General features: G+C 40.8%; 1 protein-coding gene across 1 annotated transcript in view; it reads left to right on the forward strand.

Annotated features, from left to right (window-relative positions):
* Positions 1-453: 453 nt before the first annotated feature.
* The window catches only part of ADGRL1 (adhesion G protein-coupled receptor L1), a 61,705-nt gene continuing 39,706 nt past the window's right edge, over positions 454-22,452 (forward strand). Inside the window, exons 1-3 of the mRNA XM_063292526.1 lie at positions 454-786; positions 8,786-8,999; positions 16,676-16,785. Coding sequence (XP_063148596.1) covers positions 717-786; positions 8,786-8,999; positions 16,676-16,785 — 394 coding nt within the window. The 5' untranslated portion in view covers positions 454-716. The remainder of the gene's footprint in view (positions 787-8,785; positions 9,000-16,675; positions 16,786-22,452) is intronic.

Consider the following 22,452-nt stretch of genomic DNA (forward strand, 5'->3'; position numbering starts at 1 on the left):
GTAACTAATCATTTTGGCCGGGTGAAGAGATTGAATTTAATTGTCCCCTTTTCACGTGTTAATGGTTGCATTGCCTAAGGGGAAGAATTTGCCTGGACTTGTTTTAGATTCAGTTTCCCTTCTGTGTAGGCTTGCAGAGAATATGCAGCTGAGAGAAATCTCTCTTCTCAGCAAACAGCCTTTAAATATGTTTGTTTTCTGTAAATAAAATTATTTTTATAGAAATGCCTGGTATGTGACTTTTCTGATCTCTCCTGGGCCAAAGGCTTTCTAGCATTCTGCCAACAAGTCTTCATGAGAAAATCTGCCCTTTTGGGGTACATGTCTGTTGGACAGAAGCAGTACTTCCAGTTCAGTGCCCTGACTCTTGAAATATCCTCTTCTAGAGAGAATAAACAGGGTTTCATAAAAGGGAAGACATGGATATGTTCTGGGAAGACATGGATATGTTAATCTGAAGAGACAGAGAAATGCTGAATGGAGATGCTGATTGGGGACCACAAGGTATATACTTTAGAGCAGGAAAAAGAATGTAAGCATGATTTCTACAGGAGGCAGATTAAGGACAGGAGGTAATAATTCACCCCAGTGCTAATTCTGTTTGAAACCAGGCTCAAGTCTTCTCCTCTTTCTCCACCAGGCCTGCTGTGATTTACTCTCCCTGGGGATGAGCAGAGTGGCTCCTGGTCGCTGACTACTCCAGCATTCACTGCAGGATGGCCCAGCTCATCCATGCCCTTTGGAGCCTTTGCATCACCACGGTCCTTGTCACCTCAGCCACACAAGGTAAGGGAACGGAGGACTGGCATTCCTCAGGAAGGAGGGCAGCTTTTGATGAATCAATTCATGAGCCTGCACCACTCCACCCTAGCAAGAAGCTGAGACAGCCCAGGGAGGAAGAGGGACACTTTTTTTTTCTCTAGACAAAATGGAAGATGTGAATTCTGTTGCAGTTTCTGAAATAAAACCTTTTATTTTCCTTTCACAATAAACAGTAAAAAGAATTTTAGAATAGTGTTTAGCGACTTCCCTTGACAATGTCAAAATATTTTCTAATTAAGTACTAAAAACAGAACTGCCTTATTTAGAAATGTATAATGTTTTACTGTTGAAATCTCTGTCTCTTTGTCTCCTGTATATAGGTACCTGATCAAATGGTATTTAATGTTCTGTCTTCCTAACTAGCAAGAAGAGGCTACTGTCTCTAGTAATGCAAAGCTGATCCTGGGACTCTATTATAACAGGGCTCTATGGACAGTTACTAAATTCCATCCGATTTTTCTTAGGCCCCGGGGTGGGAAAAACATGAGCAGCAAATGGAAGGAGCATGCTGATGTTAGAAGCCTTGTAAGCAAATAACCTGAAGCTGCTTTTGGGAGACCCAGTTCTACTAACAGAGGGTTAGATATGTTCATTGTGGGGTGACACTTTTTTTCCTGAAAAATTAGCAGGCTACTTTGGTGCTCATGCTGCATTTACCTACATGGAAGGTTTTTGAACTTTACTAGAACTTTACTGTGACTACTATCATTTTTTTTTTCTGGCAGGCATCCCCTACTTGTAACAAGTATGGGAAAGGTGAACATTAAGAAGGAAACCTTGTGTAGCAATGGGTTTCCAACCAAAACTTTTTGAGACAGTTGAAAAGAACTGTCTCATAAAAGAACCAGGAAAAAAAGAGACCACCTATATTATCAAATCATGGGCAGGGCGAAAAAAAAAAAAACTAAGCAGAGAGGAACCATAGGCTTCTCACTTGATATAATGGTTTTTGTGGCGGGGGGTGGGGTCCAGCCTTTTTCTCAGTTCATTCCTGTCTTCTGTTTTTATGCTTTTTGAGCCTTTCTGCCCTGTTTCTTCTCAGTCTTAGCAAACAAAAGCTCAACAAATGCTTCCAGATCATCCCCTCATACATAATTTTGCCACATTGTGGTTAGAGCAGCTTTCTCAGATTTGGTACTCTCCTGATGTGTTAGGCATTCTGGTGGGGATGATTGAAGTTGTAGTCCAATGCATCTAAAGATCCTAGATTGGGATAAAGTTGTAAAAGAGGTCGATTGCTCTAATATGCAGTTAATTAATATATTCTGAGTGCTGGCTAGGTAGTCATTGCTTTATTCATTGCATTCCAAAATACCCTCATGTGTTGCTCATACATGTGGTCTACTTAAGCATACAGCTGATATTAGAAACAGGAATCCTGGTTATCAGCTTTGGTCTGTCCCCATAGATTTCACACTTTATAGGGGAAAGGTCTGAGTCATAATCCTATTTGTTAATAGGAAAGGATCCCCCCACCCAATACATTAGTTAGTGACCACTGCTTTTCTATACATGTTCATTTCCTTGGGCTTATATTCCTCCCTCCTCCCCACTCCCCCAACAGGAAATACTGATTTCTGAGTTGGATTTGAAATGTATCGTACAGGTAAAAGGGTCTCTGAACAAGGACTGGAATACAGAAAAAATTACATTATGTGTTATCAGTTTAATTTAAAAGAAAAGAGGAAAAATGGGTGAGGATATAAAAGGTGCTCCTTAGAATAAGGTATGGTTTCCAATCATTATTGGTATTTAATCCCGCTTATATTAGTTGGGCAGGACTATTCTTCAGTAATTATATGGCATTACCACATTAAATTTTATGTAGCATTAGGTATTTCCTGCTTTTGGATACAGACATCCCTCAAGTACTATTTGAGCTCTAACTCTAAGGTTCCTGGAGGGGAAGGAGTGATAGAAGAAGTCTTGTTTTTTTTTAAAAAAAAATGGATCCACACAGCATCATCTGCCTCATATTCTAATCTTTAGACTGGATGACTTTGACTAGTGAGAATAGAGTTGATCAGAAGTCTCAGGTCTCCTGCCAAGAGGAAGAATAGGCATCCTTGGTCTGAGAGTGCAGGGTGACTCTATTTGTTTAGATGAACATACCCTTGAAGATCTACCATATTTCAGAAGACATTGCCAGGGTAAAAGAGAACAAATTTGTTTCCTAAAGAAAAATGCTCAGAATTCATAGAATGTCGCCTACCACATTTGTCCTAATGGAAGAACCTTCAGCTGGCTTCCTTTTGCTTTGGGTTTTCAGATTTTGGATGATAGGAAGATGGGTAATTGAGTACTGCCTATTGGGACCACAAAAGGCCAATTCCATTTAGACCCAGGTCTCTGGGCTCATCGGAGCATTTGTCCACATTCGTAACATCTCTTGGCTAATACACTTAACCACCAATGCTTCTTACTCAGATGTGTACTGGCCCATCACATATCCTTTATGGGCTACACATTTCAATATTTTCTATACTTGTTCTTTTTTACAAAAATCCTGCAAAATAATCTTTACTGAATCCCATGATGAGCTATATGAACTGTGCAAATTAGGATGTTATCATTTACTTTTCACTGTTTTCCTCCTGTAACCAGTATACTACATTTCTTTTCCACTTCCCCTTGTACTATGAATATAGCCAAGAAATTAAGGTGATGGAAATGTGGATGCTTTAGCCATATGGTTTCTGTCCTAAATTTTATTTCATATGACCCTCTTGGGTCTTTGCTCAGCCAGATTTGATTGGTAGTGGCAGTTTATATGCCTAAATTAAGGATTTGATGTAGTCTCAGTTTCCCATTTGCACCTGTATGCTTTTAACTTGACACTTCTGAATAAAATAACGAGAAAACTGTTTTAAAACAGTCTTGGTCATTATAATACTGAGTACATGCAATCTGTTAAAGTCCTTCTGATGTCTACTCTAGTTGGTTGTTTTAGTATGATAGTCAGATGCTTTGAATTGATAATTGTTACCTATCTTGAGCCTTTCAAATATTGAAAACTTTTATCAAACAATAAACAAAACTGAGGAAATATTGATCAGAATCATTACAGTATATGCAAGTCTTGTCTTTTTAAAAAAGCTTTGAATGCCAAAGGCAGATTATTATGGGAGTTTTCAAACGTTGTGAGTTTTCTTAGGCTTCTGTGTGAAAGATTTTAGATGAGAGATAAACCTGGAGAAGCCCTAGCAAAGCATTAGTCCTTCTCCCAAACAACCAGAAGGATTATTAAAGAACCCTTAGTTTAAAACAGGAATTCTTTTTGGAAACAAACCTTAATCAACTTTAAACCATGGGCTCAGAGGCCAGTGTTTTAAGTCAGGATCCTTGCTTAGGATATAAAGCTATAAACAGATTAAAATGAAATTTCACATTTCTGAATTCCTCCTGCTATCAGAAACAGATTTCTCTGGCTTTGACTTAGCATGAGGTGTGAACCCATCCCAGTGTAACTTGTAACTCAGTGTGATGTCTGAACCAGCTCACTTTAATTAGTTCAACAAACCCTAGATAAAACGTTAACCTTGAAAGAAATCTTGACCATCTCTTCTGGAATGGGTAGGGCCACAATTTTCTTTTTCTTTTTTTTGAGGGACAAAAATGGGTGCCTAAGCATCTACAAGTCTTAAGCCTCCTGGACAATAAAACAAAACTAAAGACAATTGAAACAATAGGAAAAAACAGAAAGTCATATACCAAGCTAAAATTACCTCATATGCATAATGGAACCAGCAAGAACTCTGACCAAAGTCACACTGAAAAAGCAGTTTTTGCAGCCTTGCAAAATACGAGGGCTGGAGCCAAGCATACCTTTGGGGGAAGCCTGTTCCAGCTGTGGAGGACTTTGAAGGTAATGACCATCACTTTGAAATGGACCTGGAGGTAGTAACTATACACAGATATGTAACCACAAACAAACAACATGTGTGTACTATTGCAAGAGAGCAGAGGGCACTGATGTGATTTCTGTCTGATCCAGTTTGCTGTGAGAGATGAGCATTCTCCCTTTCTAAAGAAAGCTGTTTTAAAGATGGTTTCTCCATAAAGCTTCCAAGCTGCCCCGAACCAGGGCCTTTCTGTTCTCTGCTTTTCACTTCAAGATGGTACTGTAGTGATGGCTGCTTCTGGCATTTCATTTCTCATACCCCTTTGACAATAGCCTGGCACTTGGAAGATGCATCAAGCCAATAGGCACATGGCCTTTGTGTGTGTGTGTGTGTGTGACTCTAAACAAAACCAGATGTGTGCTAATGCTTGGCTCATAATCTGCATTATTGATCTTGAGGCCTGAACAGAAAGGGGTGATGCCCGTCAGTGTTCCACATAAAGCAGTGTTTTGACTTATAGTGGACAGAAACATAATTGATACCCAGGAGGACAGTAGAACTCACACAAACAAAAAATTTCAATCCAGATTCTTCCCCCATTTATCCCGTTTGGTAAATTATCTCAGACGCATTATCCTGAATGTCCAGGATTCCTATCATCCATCATTTGAAAGTCAGCAAGTCACAAGCACGCCCAGGGTGTGGGTGATTCCTTGAGCATGAAGGTCTCTGCATTCTGTGATGAATAAAGAGTCAATTCATGGCAATTATATCTTCCTGACCATCTTCCTGTCCAATTCTACCTTTCTGCCCAATTCCAATCCTCAGTATACCCTTCCCTATGTGTCCACAGTGAGAGTTAAACATACAGTACATAGGTATTCTGCAGTGGAAATGTACCCTTCTGTAGCTAACCCAGCTAGATGTCAACGTTATGGTGAGGGGGAAAGAAGACAAGTCTAGAAATGGTGAGAAGAAGTAAAGAGTGAAGTTACAATAGTTGGAAAGCAGTGACTAAGTGTATGCACATCTTTGCCCCACGCCCGTAGGATTGCCAGGTTCAGATTTCAAGATTAAACTTAATTCTTTAGGACCCCAAACCTTGGAAGAGTCAGCCTATGTGAAGAAGAAGTAGGTGCTAATCTGCCACTTAGAGATGTTTCATATTTGTTCATAATTGTCATTTTAGCTATCCTTCATTCTAGCTGTGGATAAGTGAAACGAGAGTCCAGCTAGGCAGCAAGGAAAGGAAAGGAAATTAGACCAGAGAAGCACAAGGACTGGCATTGTCACTGCAGACCATTGTCACACCCTGCTGGAGCCTTTAAAGCTTCTGACACAGATATTTGGGGTTTCGAGCTAACAACAGTACCCAACTCTGTGATCATCTTTCTATTCAAAATCACAGGCATGTAGCAAAAAGCTGTAGTAAAGGCAGCTAATGGAATGAGGAGGTGGAAACAAAGGTTTCTTCACAACATGATGCCCGTGAAGTGTTTAGCAAAGGCTCTGATCACACCTATCAGGACCAGTGGAGGGGGGAGTGAGTGTGAATTGCTGGAGAACAGTAAGTATACCATCCCTTTAAGTTAGCCTGTTATTCTCCGATGCAGCAGAGGACACTGTCCTGTTGACCATGTTAAAGCTGCCAGCCAGCCTCTGTTTGGTAGAATGGGGGTGGGTAGGATATTGTTCTTCACTTCAGGCTGCCAGTTATTTGGAGACAATTCTGACACCTACAATTTTCTATAGTCTGCCCTGAATTCAAGTCAGCGCCATAGCCTTAGCAGTCGCAAACACTTTAAGATGCAGTTGGGAGGCTGTGGTCTTTATTGAAGAGAGCCTCTCCCTAGGCTACTGGTATGAAAATCCATAGCTTTGACAGCTCCTTTTCTACTGTATTTGGCACCCAGCTCTTTCATCCCTTCTTCATTTACTGTCCTCCACTGGTGTTACTATTCTCAGTTGCCCTTTCTTATTTTTTCAGCTCTGACCTTCTCTTGTCTGCTGGGCTCTCCCCACATCTCAAGCACCAGCGGCAGGCTGTACTAGTTAGTTACTCAGCTAATGGTTTAATTACAGACTGCCTCCACAGGGCTCTTCCATTAACCCAGCAAGGGGGAAGGAAAAATTACACAAAGAACAACTACGACATGCTTGCTTTCTAGCCCCCTCTCTTATCTTCCCTTTGAAGTCCTGAGTGCCGCTAATGTGTGCTTCCCACTAGAAGCTTTGACAATTGCCCTTGCATCGAAGGCAGGAACCTCTTGGCTGATTAGAACAACCATCAAGGAAGAAATAAGAAGCCCATAAGGAATGCAGATGTTCTGCCAGATGGGGCAATAATGTGCCCCCAGGCACCACTGCTAAGCTCTCCCTGCCATTTTTACCTGGTGGTGCACCAGCACCTTCCTACTCTCTCCTTGGAGACAGACAGACAGACAGACAGAAAGAAAGGGAGACACAGAGAGACAAAATGGACATATTAATCAATGTGAGGCAGATTATAGTGGCTAAAACAACCAGAAAGAGGGCAGGCCAAAGCAAATAGAGTGCCAAACAACCAGGACATTTCTTCCTGGATGTTGCTGTGTAAAACCAGATTATAGTCATCCGTTCACAGTTGTGCTCTTGAGGCACACAAAAGTGTATCATTGCTATCCTTACCATTTTGTCAAGCTCCTGTCTTCGTTAGTCATCCCTCTAAGGGATTATGAATACATACTGTAGGGCTGCATTTTACCTTTCAGCAATTCTGTCCACAAAATGAGAGCAGCACCTGCCAGGTAAGAAGTAACACTACTTCATCCTTCCAGTTTAGCATACAGAGGAAACGGTGGGGACTGAGAACTATAGAGAGAAAAGGTGACCTGTAGGCCAGATGTTGGTCATCTGTGCACTAGGCAACAAGTCATCTTCTTTCTGAGACAGCTTTCATTGTAACTGGAACACAGCATGACATTAGTATGTAGTTACAGCAAATTTACAGTAGAGAAATCTTTGGGACAAAGGTAGTCACTAAAGGTGGCTAGATATTCCAAAGTGATGCTTGTAAAATAGGGTGTTCATTAACAGTCACAGCAGGGGCTGGGCAAAGGAAGGATGAATCTGGGTGACGGAACAATTGGTGAAATGGATGGACCTTGTGTGCCAGAGTGAATTTTTGCCTGCAGCATTCCCAGGAATAGCTGTGCCCAGAAAACCCTCTTCCACACAGCTTTCGTTACATCATATAGAAAAAATGATAAAATAAATACTTAACCACTATTATTGCCTGATGACTAGGAACTAGTCCCAAAGATCTAACTATTAGGATGCTTGATGTCCTTATCATCATCTCTCTGTTGCTTGTAGAGATGGTGACAGAATTCTGGAAGTCTGGACTTCCAGCTCAGTCTCCATTGCTATCCTTCCTCCCTTTAACAAAAATGAACAGAAACATCTAGCATGGATCTTTCTGGAAACCTTCCTAATAGCATGTTTGGCCTTCAAATGGTTTTTCCTCTTGTTTACTTCCCACCTCCACCTCTTCAGTCTCACAAAACCTTGCAGGATTCAAAAGGATTGCAAAGAATTTTCTCAGACCCTTTTCTTAGCGGCTGTCTCTAAAGTGGGTCATGAGTGGTGTGGGAAGCCAAGAGCTTTATGAAAAACATGTCTGGGTTTTTAAAGACATACCTGCCTAAATCTGTAGAGTTTAGTTGGAATATGCAGCTCAGCCCAGCGAATAGGAGCCAATTTTTATTTTCTTTTTTTACTTCTTTGGTGGTGCCATGACACACATACCTTCACATTTATGACCTACACAGATGTGCCACAGTGGAGGTATAAAGGATTCCAGATCCTTACTATTCTCCATCAAAGATTGAAAGCAAAAGATGTGGAGAAAGATGTTGCAGGTCATGCAACATGCAAAGTATAACAGAAAAATAAAATTCTGGTTTACCTATCTCCTGTTTTGTGCAGTGGGGAAAATACCCTTAGATTTCTCAGGCTTTGGCCTCATTGAATACTTAAGCAGGGGAGAAAGTTACAGTCAGCAATCAGGAGATGGAATTGAATTTCAGAACTGGGTTGCATACTAACCTGGGTCCTTACTCTCTCATTTTTTATTCCAGCAGGTCTAAGCCGTGCTGGCTTACCCTTTGGCCTGGTTCGGCGGGAACTGGCATGTGAGGGCTATCCGATTGAGCTGCGCTGCCCAGGCAGTGATGTCATCATGGTGGAGAATGCGAACTATGGCCGCACAGATGACAAGATCTGTGATGCTGACCCCTTCCAGATGGAGAATGTCCAGTGCTACCTGCCGGACGCCTTTAAAATCATGTCCCAAAGGTAAAAAGCTTTATAGGTCTCCAGGAAACATTAAGGAGCAATTCCCCTTCCATGACCTTCCTCTCTGTCACACTGCTAGACACAAAAATGATACTGTAGAGCTGGAGAAATTGCAAAAAAGGACCTCAGCAGCTTTGCCATTGAATGCCTGAAAAATAACAGTGGATGCTATAATGATACTCATATAAAACTGTGGCATATGGACTTTTGTTACCTCTCATGCAATACTGGAATTCAGGGTCACTTGCTGAAGCTAAATGCAAGGAGGTTGTTCTTCTTTATTGTGAGGATAAACGGGGGGTGGGGGGATCACATATGCCTCCTGATCACTTGAGAGTAAAGGTGGAATATAATACTCTCATCATCATCATCATCATCATCTATTATAGCTATAGTTAAATACTAGTTGCATTTGGTTCGGTTTTACCAAGGTTCTTCTGTAACTAGATTTCACATAATGAAGACTGCATGAAATTAAAAGGAAATCTGCTTGCAACCTTCAGCTTACTGAAAAAGTTTGAAAATCTGGTTCATTGTAGCGACCAAAGCCCACTTTGTCCAAGAGAGGCTAACAAAGAGAGAACGTGCACATGCTTTAGAGTAAATGAGCAGAAACGGGTGGGTCACTTTGAACAGAATAAATTACAAAGAAAACTTTGGAATTCACAGCACTGGAAATGACAACTGCTCAACAATTCAAATCTCAGCCAGTCTACCTTCATTGTTTTGAGCCTAAAATAATTCAAGTTTGTACAAGCCATCAACTATTCTATTTATTATTCCTCATTAAAAATTCCCTGAAGTCTCCATATCTTCCATTATGTATACAGGTCAGGTAGTCACAGACTTTCCAGGAGATCTTTCCATCTAAGCGGTTTGACCAGGTAACTTTAATGGGAAATGGTGTGGATATAATCCATCCCGAATCCAGCAATGCTTTTAACAAGGTTCCACAGGATCTCACTGACAAGTTGTTAAAGTGGGATCTGGATGGCACTACTGTAAAGGAAGTCTAGAATTGGCTGGCCAACTGCACTCAGTCGGTATTAATGGCTCTAGATCAAGGTGGAAAGCAGTAGCCAGTGAGCTCCAGCAAGGATATATCTCAGGACAGTACTATTAACATTTTTATTAACAACCTGGGCAACAGGATTGATGGTCTGCTTGTCAAATGTATGTATGATACAACACTGGGAGGTCTGGCCAACCCTCAGAATAACAACTGCGGTCTAATATAGGCAGGTCAGATGACTGGGCTGAGAAAAACAAAATGTCCTTCATCAGGGAGAAATGTAAGGTAATACATTTAGGGAGGGAAAACATAGTGCACACGTGCAAGATGGCCTGGAAGCACTACATTGGAGAAGGACTTGGGTGTGATCTCTGACAACAAGCCATGAGCTAGTAGTGTGACACGGCAGCTAAAAAAGTTAACGTGGTTCTGGACTGCATCCAAAGAAGCATTGTTTCAAAGATGCATGAAGTCCTTCCTTATTTATTTATTTATTTATTTATTTATTTATTTATTTATTTATTTTCTCTGCCACCCATCTCATATACAATGACTCTGGGTGGCTTACAGATAATAAAATGACAATAAAAACAGCACAATATAAAATCAATACAAAAAAATATACATAAATACCAATAAAAATATAAACATACATAAATGTAAAGTATAAAATTCAAGATGGCATTAGGATCTTATCCTTGGCACGATCACAGTGCCAGCCACCCCCATGAATGACTATCCCCCCTCCCATCCCAACTGAGGTGGCATAGCCATGTTTTCACCCCCTTCCGGGAGGCCGGGAACATGGGGGCCTGTCTTACCTCCAGGGGTAAGCTGTTCCAGAGGGCTCTGCACTAGTGAGACCATACCTGGAGTACTGTGTACAGTTCTGGGAACCACATTTCCAGAAGAACATTGATTGATTAGAACAGATCCAGAGGGGAATGACAAGAATGACACAGGTTCTTGAACACATACTGTACTCTTATGAGGACAGGTTGAAGGAACTTGTGATGGTCAGTCTGGAGAAAATACATGGTATCAGTATAAAGGCATACAAAAAGGTGCCATAGGGAATATAGTTAGCAACTGTTTTCCATTGCCACAGAAATTAGGATGCATCTAGTTGCATTGTTAGTGCATTGTGTGGCAGGATGACATGTGGTCAAAACATAAGGCTTCCAATTGTCTTCAGGCAAGTAAGAGATGAAGTGTCCATTTAGTGAGCTGCATCTGTCATTCCTTTTCCCTAAACAGAAACCAAGTGAAATTTAGATCTGGTTGTAAAGTATACAGTATGACCATCAGTGTAAACTTGGGCAAATAATACTGAACTCTGACAACCTAAGTTTTCTTTCGCTTTATTTCTTTTCCATAGTTTTATTTAACATCTTCATTCTTTTTAAATATGCATATGTGGAGTATCTGCTAAATATATGGTGTATGCATTTCTTTGAGAACCAGTTTGCAGTAGTGATTAAAGGCACCAGGCTAGAAACCAGGAGACCGTGAGTTCTAGTCCTGCCTTAGGCATGAAAATCATACCTGGAGTACTGGTATGACTTTGGGCCAGACACTCTTTCTCAGCTCCAGGAAAGAATACAAGGGCAAACCACTTCTGAAAGCACTGCCAAGAAAAGTGCAGAGATTTGTCCAAGGAGTTGCCAGGAGTCAAGACTGTCTCAAAGGCACACAAAAAAAGTATTTATTTACATGACAGACCATAATTGGTGGTATTTTTTTCCCAGGGAATTCTTTGACAATTCTTTCTCATTCCTTCTTGTAGCTTTAGTGGGAATAAATTAACAATTCTGGACTGGTGTGGCAGTGATCTTACACTGGGGGTTTCAGGAGCATGAAGGGGTTTTGGATGCAAGGAGTCTCCAACTTGCCCTGGATTACCCTGTTTCTGGCCAAGTTCTCCCAACTAGTGGACCTGGGAGTTAGGAGTGTTTCCTGAGAAACCAGAGCTATTCAGAATGTTTTTTCCATTTGCCAGTGACAGACACATCTTTTTTCACTATGCTGTAGTTTTTCATTTCTTTTTTATCACCAGCATCATCTTTACAGTTTTTATTTTAGATCCAAAAAGCTTTTCCAGAGTAGTCACTCATAAGCATAAAACGTGGTAAAAGATCAGCCAATTTAATATTACAAATCTTCAAAACAGGATCAGTTGCATCCAAGAGGCTTAAAGGAGTTTCATTTCAGAGTTCATTTTTGTGAGCTTTGAAAAATCATGGAGAACAGGTGTAGTGCCAGAGGATTGGAGGAGAACAAATGTTGATTCCTAGCTACAGTAACTCATACCTTCACCACCTGCAGTGAACACTACATGGGTCTGCATTTAAGACCATCCAGAAGCTATAATTGGTTCAAAATGCATCCACCTGCTTGTTAGTGGGACACATCATCAGGAATACATTACAAGGCCCTGCATTAGTTTCTAATAGTCTTCTGGGTGCAGTTCAAAATGTTGGTTTAGACCTATAAAATCCTATATGACTCGTCACCTAGATATCTCCAAGACTGCATACTCCAACCTGAATTAAATTGGCCCACTCATTTGTTCAGGAAAAGCTGTTGGTAGTGCCCCACTTTCATGAAGTGAGGGGGACTGAGGCATTGAAGCCATGTTCTTAGGAACGGCCGCCCAGCTGAGATCAGGCTGTCCCCCTTGGTGTGCTCTTGGAAAATGCTGAAAACTGAACTCTTCCGAAGAGCTTTTGTAGTGTGAGTGGTGCTATCTGGTTTTTTATTTTATTTTATTTTATTATTTTTACTTACTTTTGGCTTTGATTTGTTTGGAATATTGTTGCTTATTTATGGATATCTTATTCATATTATGTGGACATGGTATGTTATATATGTTTGTTAACCAACAAGAGTCCTTGAACATTATAGCAGGTCACAAGTTGAATGAATGAATGAATGAATGAATGTGAAGAAAAAAGAGGACCCAAATAACTACAGACTGGTCAATGGGGGCAAAACTGTGGAACAGGTCTTTAAGCAGATTTTTACGTGGGCCAGACTGTACTGCCGTTAGACAGATACAGAGCTGGCTGAACAATCATACCCAATGAGCATACACCAGGAGTTCAAGCTAGAAGAAGGTGTTGAAGCATATTGCAAAGTCTGTCTTAGGCTCTGTACTGTTCAACATATTTATAAGTGACTTGGAGGAGAAATCAGAAAACATAATTATCAATTCTGTGGATGACACGAAGATAGAGAAACATGGTATCAATGATCAGAAGGCTATTGACAAGTTGGATCAGAAATCAGCAAGATACATTTCAAAAGGGACAAATGTAAAGTTCTTCATTTAAGTGGGAAAAATGAAAGGCGTGAGTATAGGATGAAAGAAGCCATGCTGAGCAACAGTACATGCAAAAAGAATCTGAGTGTCTTGGTGGATCCCAGGTTCAACATGAACCAACAGTGTGATACCGCTGCCCAAAACCCCAAATGTTATCCTAGGCTAAATCAACAGAAGTAGAACGTTAAGCTCAAGAAAAGTCATTTGTCTCTATTCTACATTGGTTCCGACAACACCCAGAATATTGTGTCCAGTTCTGGGCACTGCAATTTAAGAAGGGCATTGACAAACTAAAGTGTGTCCAGAAGAGAGCATCCAAAATGAGGAGGAACCTGGAAGGAAAATCTTAGGAGGAATGTTCGGTAGTATGTTTAACCTGGAGAAGAGAAGAATCCAGGGAAACATGATAGCTGTCTTCAAGTATCTGAAGGGCTGTCATGTAGAAGGCTGGGAGGAATTGTTCAGAGTTGTTCCAGAAATTCAGACAAAAACTATTTAAATTACAACAGTGTAGATATTGATTGGCCATCAGAAAGAACTTCCAAATGGGAAGAGTTGTTCAACAGAGGATCACACTGTCTTGGGACCCTTTTCTGCTGGAATTATTTAAACAAGGGCTGGATGGCCATCTGTTGGGGATGCTGTGGTAGTGCATTCCTCAATTGGGCAGGTAGTTAGACTAGGTGATCTCCAAGGTACATCCCAACTCTTAACATTCTGTGACTCTACAACACAAAACAGAAATGTAAAGCACTTCCAATTCAGCATAGCAAAGCTGCTAAAACAATTTAAAATACAGGCATCAGCACCATAAAACAATTAAAAATCTCTAACTAAAAGTAGAGAGAGCCAGTTTGGTGTGATGGTCAAGGCACCAGGCTAGAAAGCGCAAGACTGCAAGTTCTACTCCCACCTTAGGCACCAAGCCAGCTGAGTGATCTTGGGCCAGTCACTCTGTCTCAGCCCTAGGAAGGAGGCAATGGCAAGCCACTTCTGAAATCTTGCTAAGAAAACTGCAGGGACTTGACCAGGCAGTCATCAGGAGTTAACACTGACTTAAAGGCACAAACAACAACAACAACAACAAGTAGAACCCTTTGCTATATGTCCTGCATTTCAACTCCTATGACATGCATTTTTCTACCCAGTTATGCCTGTATCCAAATATAGTGTGTAAGCTTTGCTCCTTGGCTCCCTTTCTTCACCTTTGTGCTTCCTTTGCCTCTTTCCACTATTAGTCTCTAATATTCCAGTACAGTTCTTTCTCATACCCTGATTTGTTTATGGATAGCAAATCTGCCTTCCATTTTTCAACCATCATATAGTAGGATTCACTTCCCAGATAGCTTTCCAACCTTCTCAATACACTTCCCTTTTTGCTGTTAATAGCATGCAAACATGCATACTCATGTTGTTTCCCCACTAGACAATCCTTGAATGGTTTACTACATAAGGAAATAGGATAATTCAAAGTATAAAGTCAACAATTACAAACATCAAAGACAGTGTTAGCAAACAATACATCAGAATTTTCAAGACACTTATATTCTGTTGCCTATAGGTCTTGTTTGAAAGTTTTCCTAGCCAAGCTAATTTGGTTTTCTCTTAAAACTATGGTCATTATTAGAATTCTAATGCTGAAAGGAGCCGTCTGAGCAGTTACACAGTTCATAAACATTATATACAATCAAAAAACTTTCTGTAAATAGCCCATTTTTAGCCTGATGTGTACATACTTTTCTATGTACAAAATTCTCTCTGCCTAAAGAGCACTTTCTCAGATTAGAACACCTGGAACAGTCTTGCACAGCTCTTGGTGAGAAACAGATGTGCACCTCATTATAGATTCAGGAAAGTTATCCATTGCTTAATTTTTACTCCACTATCACCACCAATTTTGTTATTTTGTTTAATTCCTCAATTCTTCTTTCCCCACAACTTTTTTTTTTAATCTTGACTTATCTCCTAAGCTTGCAGTCAGATGTACTCTTGTGATTTTTCTCTGAACTGTAATCCTCAAATCTCATGTTTGGACCCTTTGAATGAAGCATTCAGAAATGAGGGACATGGTGCGTGGGTTTTCTAAATATGATGACACGTCCAACTGAGTAGATATTTTATGGGGCTGCGCAGGTCTAGAAGCGCCACTGCCCCAGCCTTGTCCAACTTACTTTACAGGTAAGCTGAGCTTCAGTGAAAGCAGGTGGTGCCTGTTTGGTCCCAGGAGACCTAAGCTGATACGGGCTCCAGTTGCTCTGGCAGCCGGCAGCCCCTGGGAGTCCCCTTCCAACCTCTCTTGCATGTTGCATCAGCCTTTTGAGGAGAGCAGGTGGCAGGAGCTAACGAAGTGGGAAGTAAGGGGACAGTGATTTTTGGTTCTCCTTCTGGATCTCCATGCTGCTAAGAGTCAAATGATTGATTTAGCAGTAAGCTGTGAGGAGACTGCTTACTTGAAATGTCAGATGGTATCTGGAAGGATGGGTTGGGGGATTTTTTTTGTTTAAAAAAACATATACAGATTTTTAAATTTGACTGGTTACCTTTGGGGATCAAGTCATTATTGCCTGATCCCCAAACGTAACCAGTCAAATTTGCCCATCTCCCTGCCCACCCTTCCCCATTTTGTGCTTGCTTTTAAGATGTAGTAAGTTCAATGTTTTCTTATGGTAGATGCCCATATTGGGCCAGATGGACCCATTATCCAACAGCAGGGGAGGACTAACTGAATCACTTTTTCCCCTATAAGACAATATCCAGGTCTAAATAGCAGTGCTATACAGGAGTTATGCTTCTTCTTCAAATACAAATACATATTTGTACAAATACATGCTTGATCTTGACAAGAAAGAAATATAGCTCAAGTACTCAAGCATCTATGTGCACTTACAGATTTCTGGACAAGCACTAAATACTAAACTTCAGTATTTGAATTTTATTTGAATTTGCTTGCGGTATTCTCTGTCAAGATCTGCATCTCAGACAGTACCCAGACAGTACAGTAGTTGGGGGTCTACCGTCCTTTCAGGGAAGAATATTGCCTGATTTCTGACAAGCCTTCAACAGATCAGTTCTGTCATGGGACGGGTGGAGGACTCCCTATGAGTACATTAGGACAGGCGTATCATTTAGTTATCCTAGTATTAGATGTATCTGCTCTCAGCTTGTAGCTTCATATCTGAGATTACCACCTGCACCTGAAGCATCCGGTGCAGTCGTTTTTTAAAAGCTCTGGAAAGCATGTGCAATTAAAAGTGTCAGTCAGGTCCATCTAGTGGCGTCCTTTAGAACTGCATTATGTCTCTGCCTTAATTATATTTTCCTCTTTTTTCCTTTCTCTTTCAGGTGCAATAATCGGACACAGTGTGTAGTGGTGGCTGGCTCAGATGCTTTTCCAGACCCTTGCCCTGGCACCTACAAGTACTTGGAAGTCCAGTATGACTGTGTCCCCTACAGTGAGTTCATTTCTCATTGTATTCTGATGCATCATCTTGTTACTGTTCTTGATCCAAATGAGATCCCCGCCTGACCCAGGGAGGAGAGATTCCACAGGCTGGCACACCCAGACAGTACTGGCACAAAGCATGGGATCTACTTAGGAAAAACACTAATTAGCACTGAAACAAAGAAACAAGTCTTGACTATAGTGCCTATCGTGTTAGGGGATTTCAATGGCTAAAATAAGAGTAGACTTCACCTAATTCCCGAGGTCTAAGAATGGGATTGAATCGAATGCATTAGATCTGGAAAGCTGAGCAAGAAGAACCCTGATTGTTCCATTGTTAAATCGCCTTATGTTCTATGATCACTGTTCTCATTTCTCTACCTTTTCTTGCCATCTAGTAGTTTGTATCCTTGGGTGCCGTGTATTTGACTGGGTTAGAAGGTCCAGTTCTAAATTTGGGGAATAATATTTCTTGAGCAAAAAAAATTATTTTTTTTATCAGATTTTGGATGAAGGTTGAATGCCAGATCCTTTCTTTGTTTTTACCTGAGCCCAGAGCCCTTCATGACCTTTGAGCATTCACGGTTGAATATTGCCCGGCATTGGTTTTCTTCATGATCATATTTCAGTCCACCTCCCCTGAAGCCAGGTTTAAGAAAAATTAAAATTCATCGTAGAACAGGTCTTCAGGGAAAAAAATTCCCCCTGCGTCCATGTAAGGCCACCCACGACTGCAAATGGAAGGTGCAGGTGCTTGAAATACATGCCCCTGATGTGCACTGTATGTTTCTGATTGTTGTAGATTTGTTTTTGTACATACGTATGGATCTATGGCATTTGGCTAATCCTTATGTGAGTGTCCATCTAAAAAATATACCCACAATCTATCTTATCTATATCTATATAGACATATGGATATACATACATACATATTCATGCTTCATAAGGTTTGAGTATATATATGCATTGCATCCATGCATATATGGTCTGTATGCCCATATGGATGGTGGAGTGAGGTATATGGCTATCTCTGTGTTGGTGTGCAGTGCATGCACATGACTCTGTGTGTGTACACACATGCATGTCTCAATGTTTCAGCGTGTGCTTGGGGGTGGTTTTGTGTGCTTTGTATTAGAGCTAAATCATCATCTGGGAGGTGGGAGGTGGGAACCTGTTTTAAGTGTAGCCATGGCAGCAGTAGGAAGGGTGCTGCCTCTTCCCAGGAGAGAGGCAAGTGGAGAATGACTCTGTCACACGGCTGTCCTCACATACTGAGGTTAGAGTGTTTGCATACCCACATGTGCTTTGAATGCCGCCAGGCTCAATTGGATGTGTGGCCATTTGGGTGTATGTACATTTTGGTTTTGAGTACCTGTATGAATGTCCACATGTGTGAGTGATATATCAATGGCCTTATAAGTATGTGTATGCATATTTATTGAATATGGGCATGTATGCACTTGCACCATCATCCAGACTAAGAGACTTAAAATGAAGCTTGACAGCTGTTCTCTTCCTTGGAAAAAGAGGAAATTGAGGTAGGCATCCCTTAAAAAATTGAGATAATGCAATTATTTTTCTCAAAAAGGACATGTGATTTTTAAAAAATACACACAAGTATGCTGATAAATTGAGAGGCTTGTGAGATAATCATGAAAACTGGAACCAGGACAGTTTTCTATTACAAGCTTCCCTGTCTCCTGGAACCAACCTTTTTTTCATTCCTACTGATGGATCAAGCTGAGTAGTTGTGGGGTGGTGGGATGGTGGTGATATAGCTGCCACTCCCTGAGCTGGTTTCTCAACTATCTGTGACCACTAGGACTTGCTGAGGAATCTAAACTATCTACAGTTGGATCCTGTGATGTTGTGGGGGTTGGGGGGTCAGGCAGGGAAGAACCTTTTCATTTCAGAATAGCTCCACAGAGCCTGACTTAAATCTGTTTCTCTTTGTATCATGGATCTGGACCAAGCCTAATAAGTCTCATCTGGCAAGCCTAATAAAAGCTACTGAATTGCTAGCATGGGATGTCCTTCCTCCCTGGGTCAGCAACTGATACACCCTCTCCTTTCCTATTCTGTGTTTTTTGGGGGTGTGTGGAGAAGGTGGCTCTTCCTCGCATCATGTCTTACCCACTCTCCACTGGGAGGGAAAACCTTTCAGGGTGTATCCCCTTCCCTCCATGCTAATGCCCCTTTGGTTTCTCCTCACAGATGAAATGGAGTGATGCAGGGCAGACGTGGCCTCTTAACTTCTTAACGTTCATTCCTGCCCCTTTTCCTTCCAGCTATCTGATGGTGCCGAAACAAATCAATCAACCAACGCTCATCTCAGGGTGTAACCAGTCCTGACCCCTCAGAGTTAACAGCACTGAGAATACACCAAACCAGCAAAGGGCACTAAATTGTTTGCTTTATAAAAGGGGAGGGAAGATGAGAATGGTTGTGACAGGAAAGCAAGTTAGGTAGATGTGCCAATAAGCATGATAGCACAGTTGTGGAAGCAACCATCTTCTCAGCACAGGTGACCTCAGGGCCTGTAAATGACCCACGGCATCCATTTGCATACACCGCAGTTTATATATGATTTGTATAAGTAATATTTATACAAATAAATATTAAACATTTATAAATGCATTTTAGTTTTACACAGTCATTTGCATGTTTCCATAATATAATGTATTTGTATTAAATATGCACACATGCACATAAACTCCCTTCCTCACATTTTTCAATCTCGCACACACATATTTATATATATGTAGTATAGTGTACACACAGAAGTGTGTATTGTATGAAAGTGAACAAGGATTGCCAGGTAAATCTCTTGGCACAGTTTATAATTACTTATGTATTCCATATCAATTTATCCCAGTTATACCTATCATATAAATGCTCTGGCCAATTTACTTGTTCAGACATTCATCCACCAAGTTTATGAAACTGCAGTTGAGCACATTACCATGAACTCTTCTGTGATCCCCTTCCTTTCTCTTTTTTCTCACGTTCTGGTCTTTGAATGGAGAGACATTGACTTTGGTTAAACCAAAGGTTCCTATAAAAATCACTTAATGAATGAGTAGAACTCAAGCTAGAAGATCCACAGCACAGGCCTAGAGTGGACATCTACAGCTTCCAAGCCACAGTTTATTAAACTACGGACATATGTCTAAGTGAAGCCACTGTGTCTTCTTTTAAAAGTGCTTTGTGGTCACAGTAGGTTTTCTGAGGAACCAGAATTCAGTTCCTGTTCTTGTCACACCTCATCCTGTCTTGGTGTTTCTGCTACTCTCTGCTGGTTGCTCTGTCCTGTTTCTTTAAACAGGGGATAGCTTGATCCAGTGCTGTTGCTGTTGGGGTCAGGACTGGGGCAGGCAATGGGAGGGAAAAGCCAGGAAACTGGAGTTGTGGGGGAGAGAGATGGGTCACAGAGGGAGAGCAGAGATGAGAGGGGCCTCTGGTGTCAGATCCTTTTGCTTCTTTCTTTGCAGCTCCTTCCACTCTAACCATACACCAATCTTCCTTCCTCAGGGGCCAGTCTGTCATGTGGAAAAATAAAACCATTTAATGTGTCCTATTTTTGGTTTTGATTTTTTTGAAGTGGATTTTTATTATGGTGTCAATATTTTTTAAAACACAACCTCCCTCTCCCCTACCTTCTTTCAGCTTCTTCCCAGCTGTCCTTTCTCTTCTTTCACTCCACCTTTTTCTGCCGCTTGCTTTCTTTGCTTTTTCATAGACCAGGGGTGCTTGGTTCCTCTCTGCTCAAGGAATCTTTCACATGATGGGGTGTGGATGTTTAAGCAACTTGCAATGCCACCACTCGCCCAGGGAAGTAGTTGTTTGTACAATACCTGGATTCTCTCCTATAAATGATTGAAATTGCCTAGGTTTTGCCAAGTGAAGACTTGTTAAAATTAGGCAAAGAACAGGAAGTTGCAGGGAATGCAGCACTTAATAAATCTGGGGGTTGTGCCAGAAAGAATCCACATTTAATATTTATATCTGCATTGGGCAGATTTAGATTAGATGAAAAGCCTCATATTATCACCACTTTTGCATAAGACTGACCAGATTTCTAAAGTGAAGGTATGATGTAGTTTTTAAAGAGAGATCGTTAGGAGATCCTTTATTCATAATGTGTGAGAGCTTAGCTTCCTCTTAATTTAGCCGTTTGTATAAATAATCTAGTTTAGTGTAGTTGGGTTAGGCCAGGAGATAGATTCAAGTCCTTGTTCAGTCACAAATTCCTTGGATGTTTGGCACCAATCACTCTCTTATTTTTGTGGGGATAAATTGAGGAGAGGCCTCCTATAGTAACTTGAGCTCTTGAAGAAAACGTGTGTTTTTGTGATCACCTGAAAAAAAATCTGAGTGGCTTTATTGTGGAACTGAGAAGCCATCGTTTTCCCTAAAGGACATGATAGGGCAGCCTAAGCCAAAGAGCTGGACCCAAGGTGAAGCAGGAGTGCCCTTCACTAGGGAAATGTACTGCTCACAAGCTCTGTGAAGTCATAGCATTTCACAGTATTGCAAAAGAAAATGCCAGTCTTCCTGCAATTTCACCTACACTGTATCTGAGCAAGAAATAAATTGATTCATCTCTCCAACACTGCCAGCATGATAGGATTGGAGAGATCCAGAGGTGCTTTGAGATCAATGCAGAATTCTTATGAGGTACAGTAGGAATCAAGGTATGTGAGGTGGAGGAATTGGGAGGCGTAATTCCAGAGACTATTGAAAACAAATTTTGAGCCTGTATTCAGACAACCTTACACCTGATTTTACGCAGTATGTTCCTTCTTTCTTAATACTATGTTACACATGGCTCCGATTTTGGTTCTTGTTAAACAAAAAAAGGAGGTACTGCAAATCTAAGATCTACCTGGCTACATTTATTCAATCCATTTTTAAAAGAGTTTGAAAATCTTACACACACACACACACACACACACACACAAATCAGCAAAAATAGGATACGTATACCCATCAAGAAATGAAATTCCTCTTTTAGACTGCCTTTAGCTGTCTGCCAAAACAAATAAAATCATATTATGTTTCATTTGAAGTCAGTTCTGTAACCCAGAAGTGGCTATATTCAGGATTGTGAATTCTATCTAGTTTTTCTTTTCTAGAATCGCAGGAGTAAAACCAGATGCAGAGCTTTATACATACATAGAATTAAAGATGAGGGCACTTCTGAGCACAAACCTAGGGATCTGTTTTCAACACCTGAATGAACTAAATGCAGAGTTATTTCACATGAAAGTCCATTCCTGCCAGCTCTAAGGCTTTTTTTCACTACAGTAACAGGTTTAGGCAGAAGAAAATCTTACAGTTATAGCTACTTTTAAACAATTGGAAGACGTTGTTGCAAATTTATTGCAAATCACTCCAAGTTCTACAAGTAGATACCAATTTAGCTTGCGTTTTTCCTTGCCCTAATTAATTTAATCATTATGACTACTGCCAAAAACATCTGTAAAATATTTTATAAAGATGCTGAGAATGTCTTGAAAGATCCTTCCCTGTTGTTTTGGGGCATTAAGTTCCGAAGATTTATTTTTTGCTTCAGAGCCATGAAATCTGACTCCATATACTGTATGTCTGAAGGGTAGAAAAGGAAACTATGTAGCTATTCCAGCTGTGCTGGCATGTAGAATGAAGAGTGATTTCC

This window comes from Candoia aspera, chromosome 2 (assembly GCF_035149785.1).
Source record: "Candoia aspera isolate rCanAsp1 chromosome 2, rCanAsp1.hap2, whole genome shotgun sequence".
NCBI lineage: Eukaryota > Metazoa > Chordata > Lepidosauria > Squamata > Boidae > Candoia > Candoia aspera.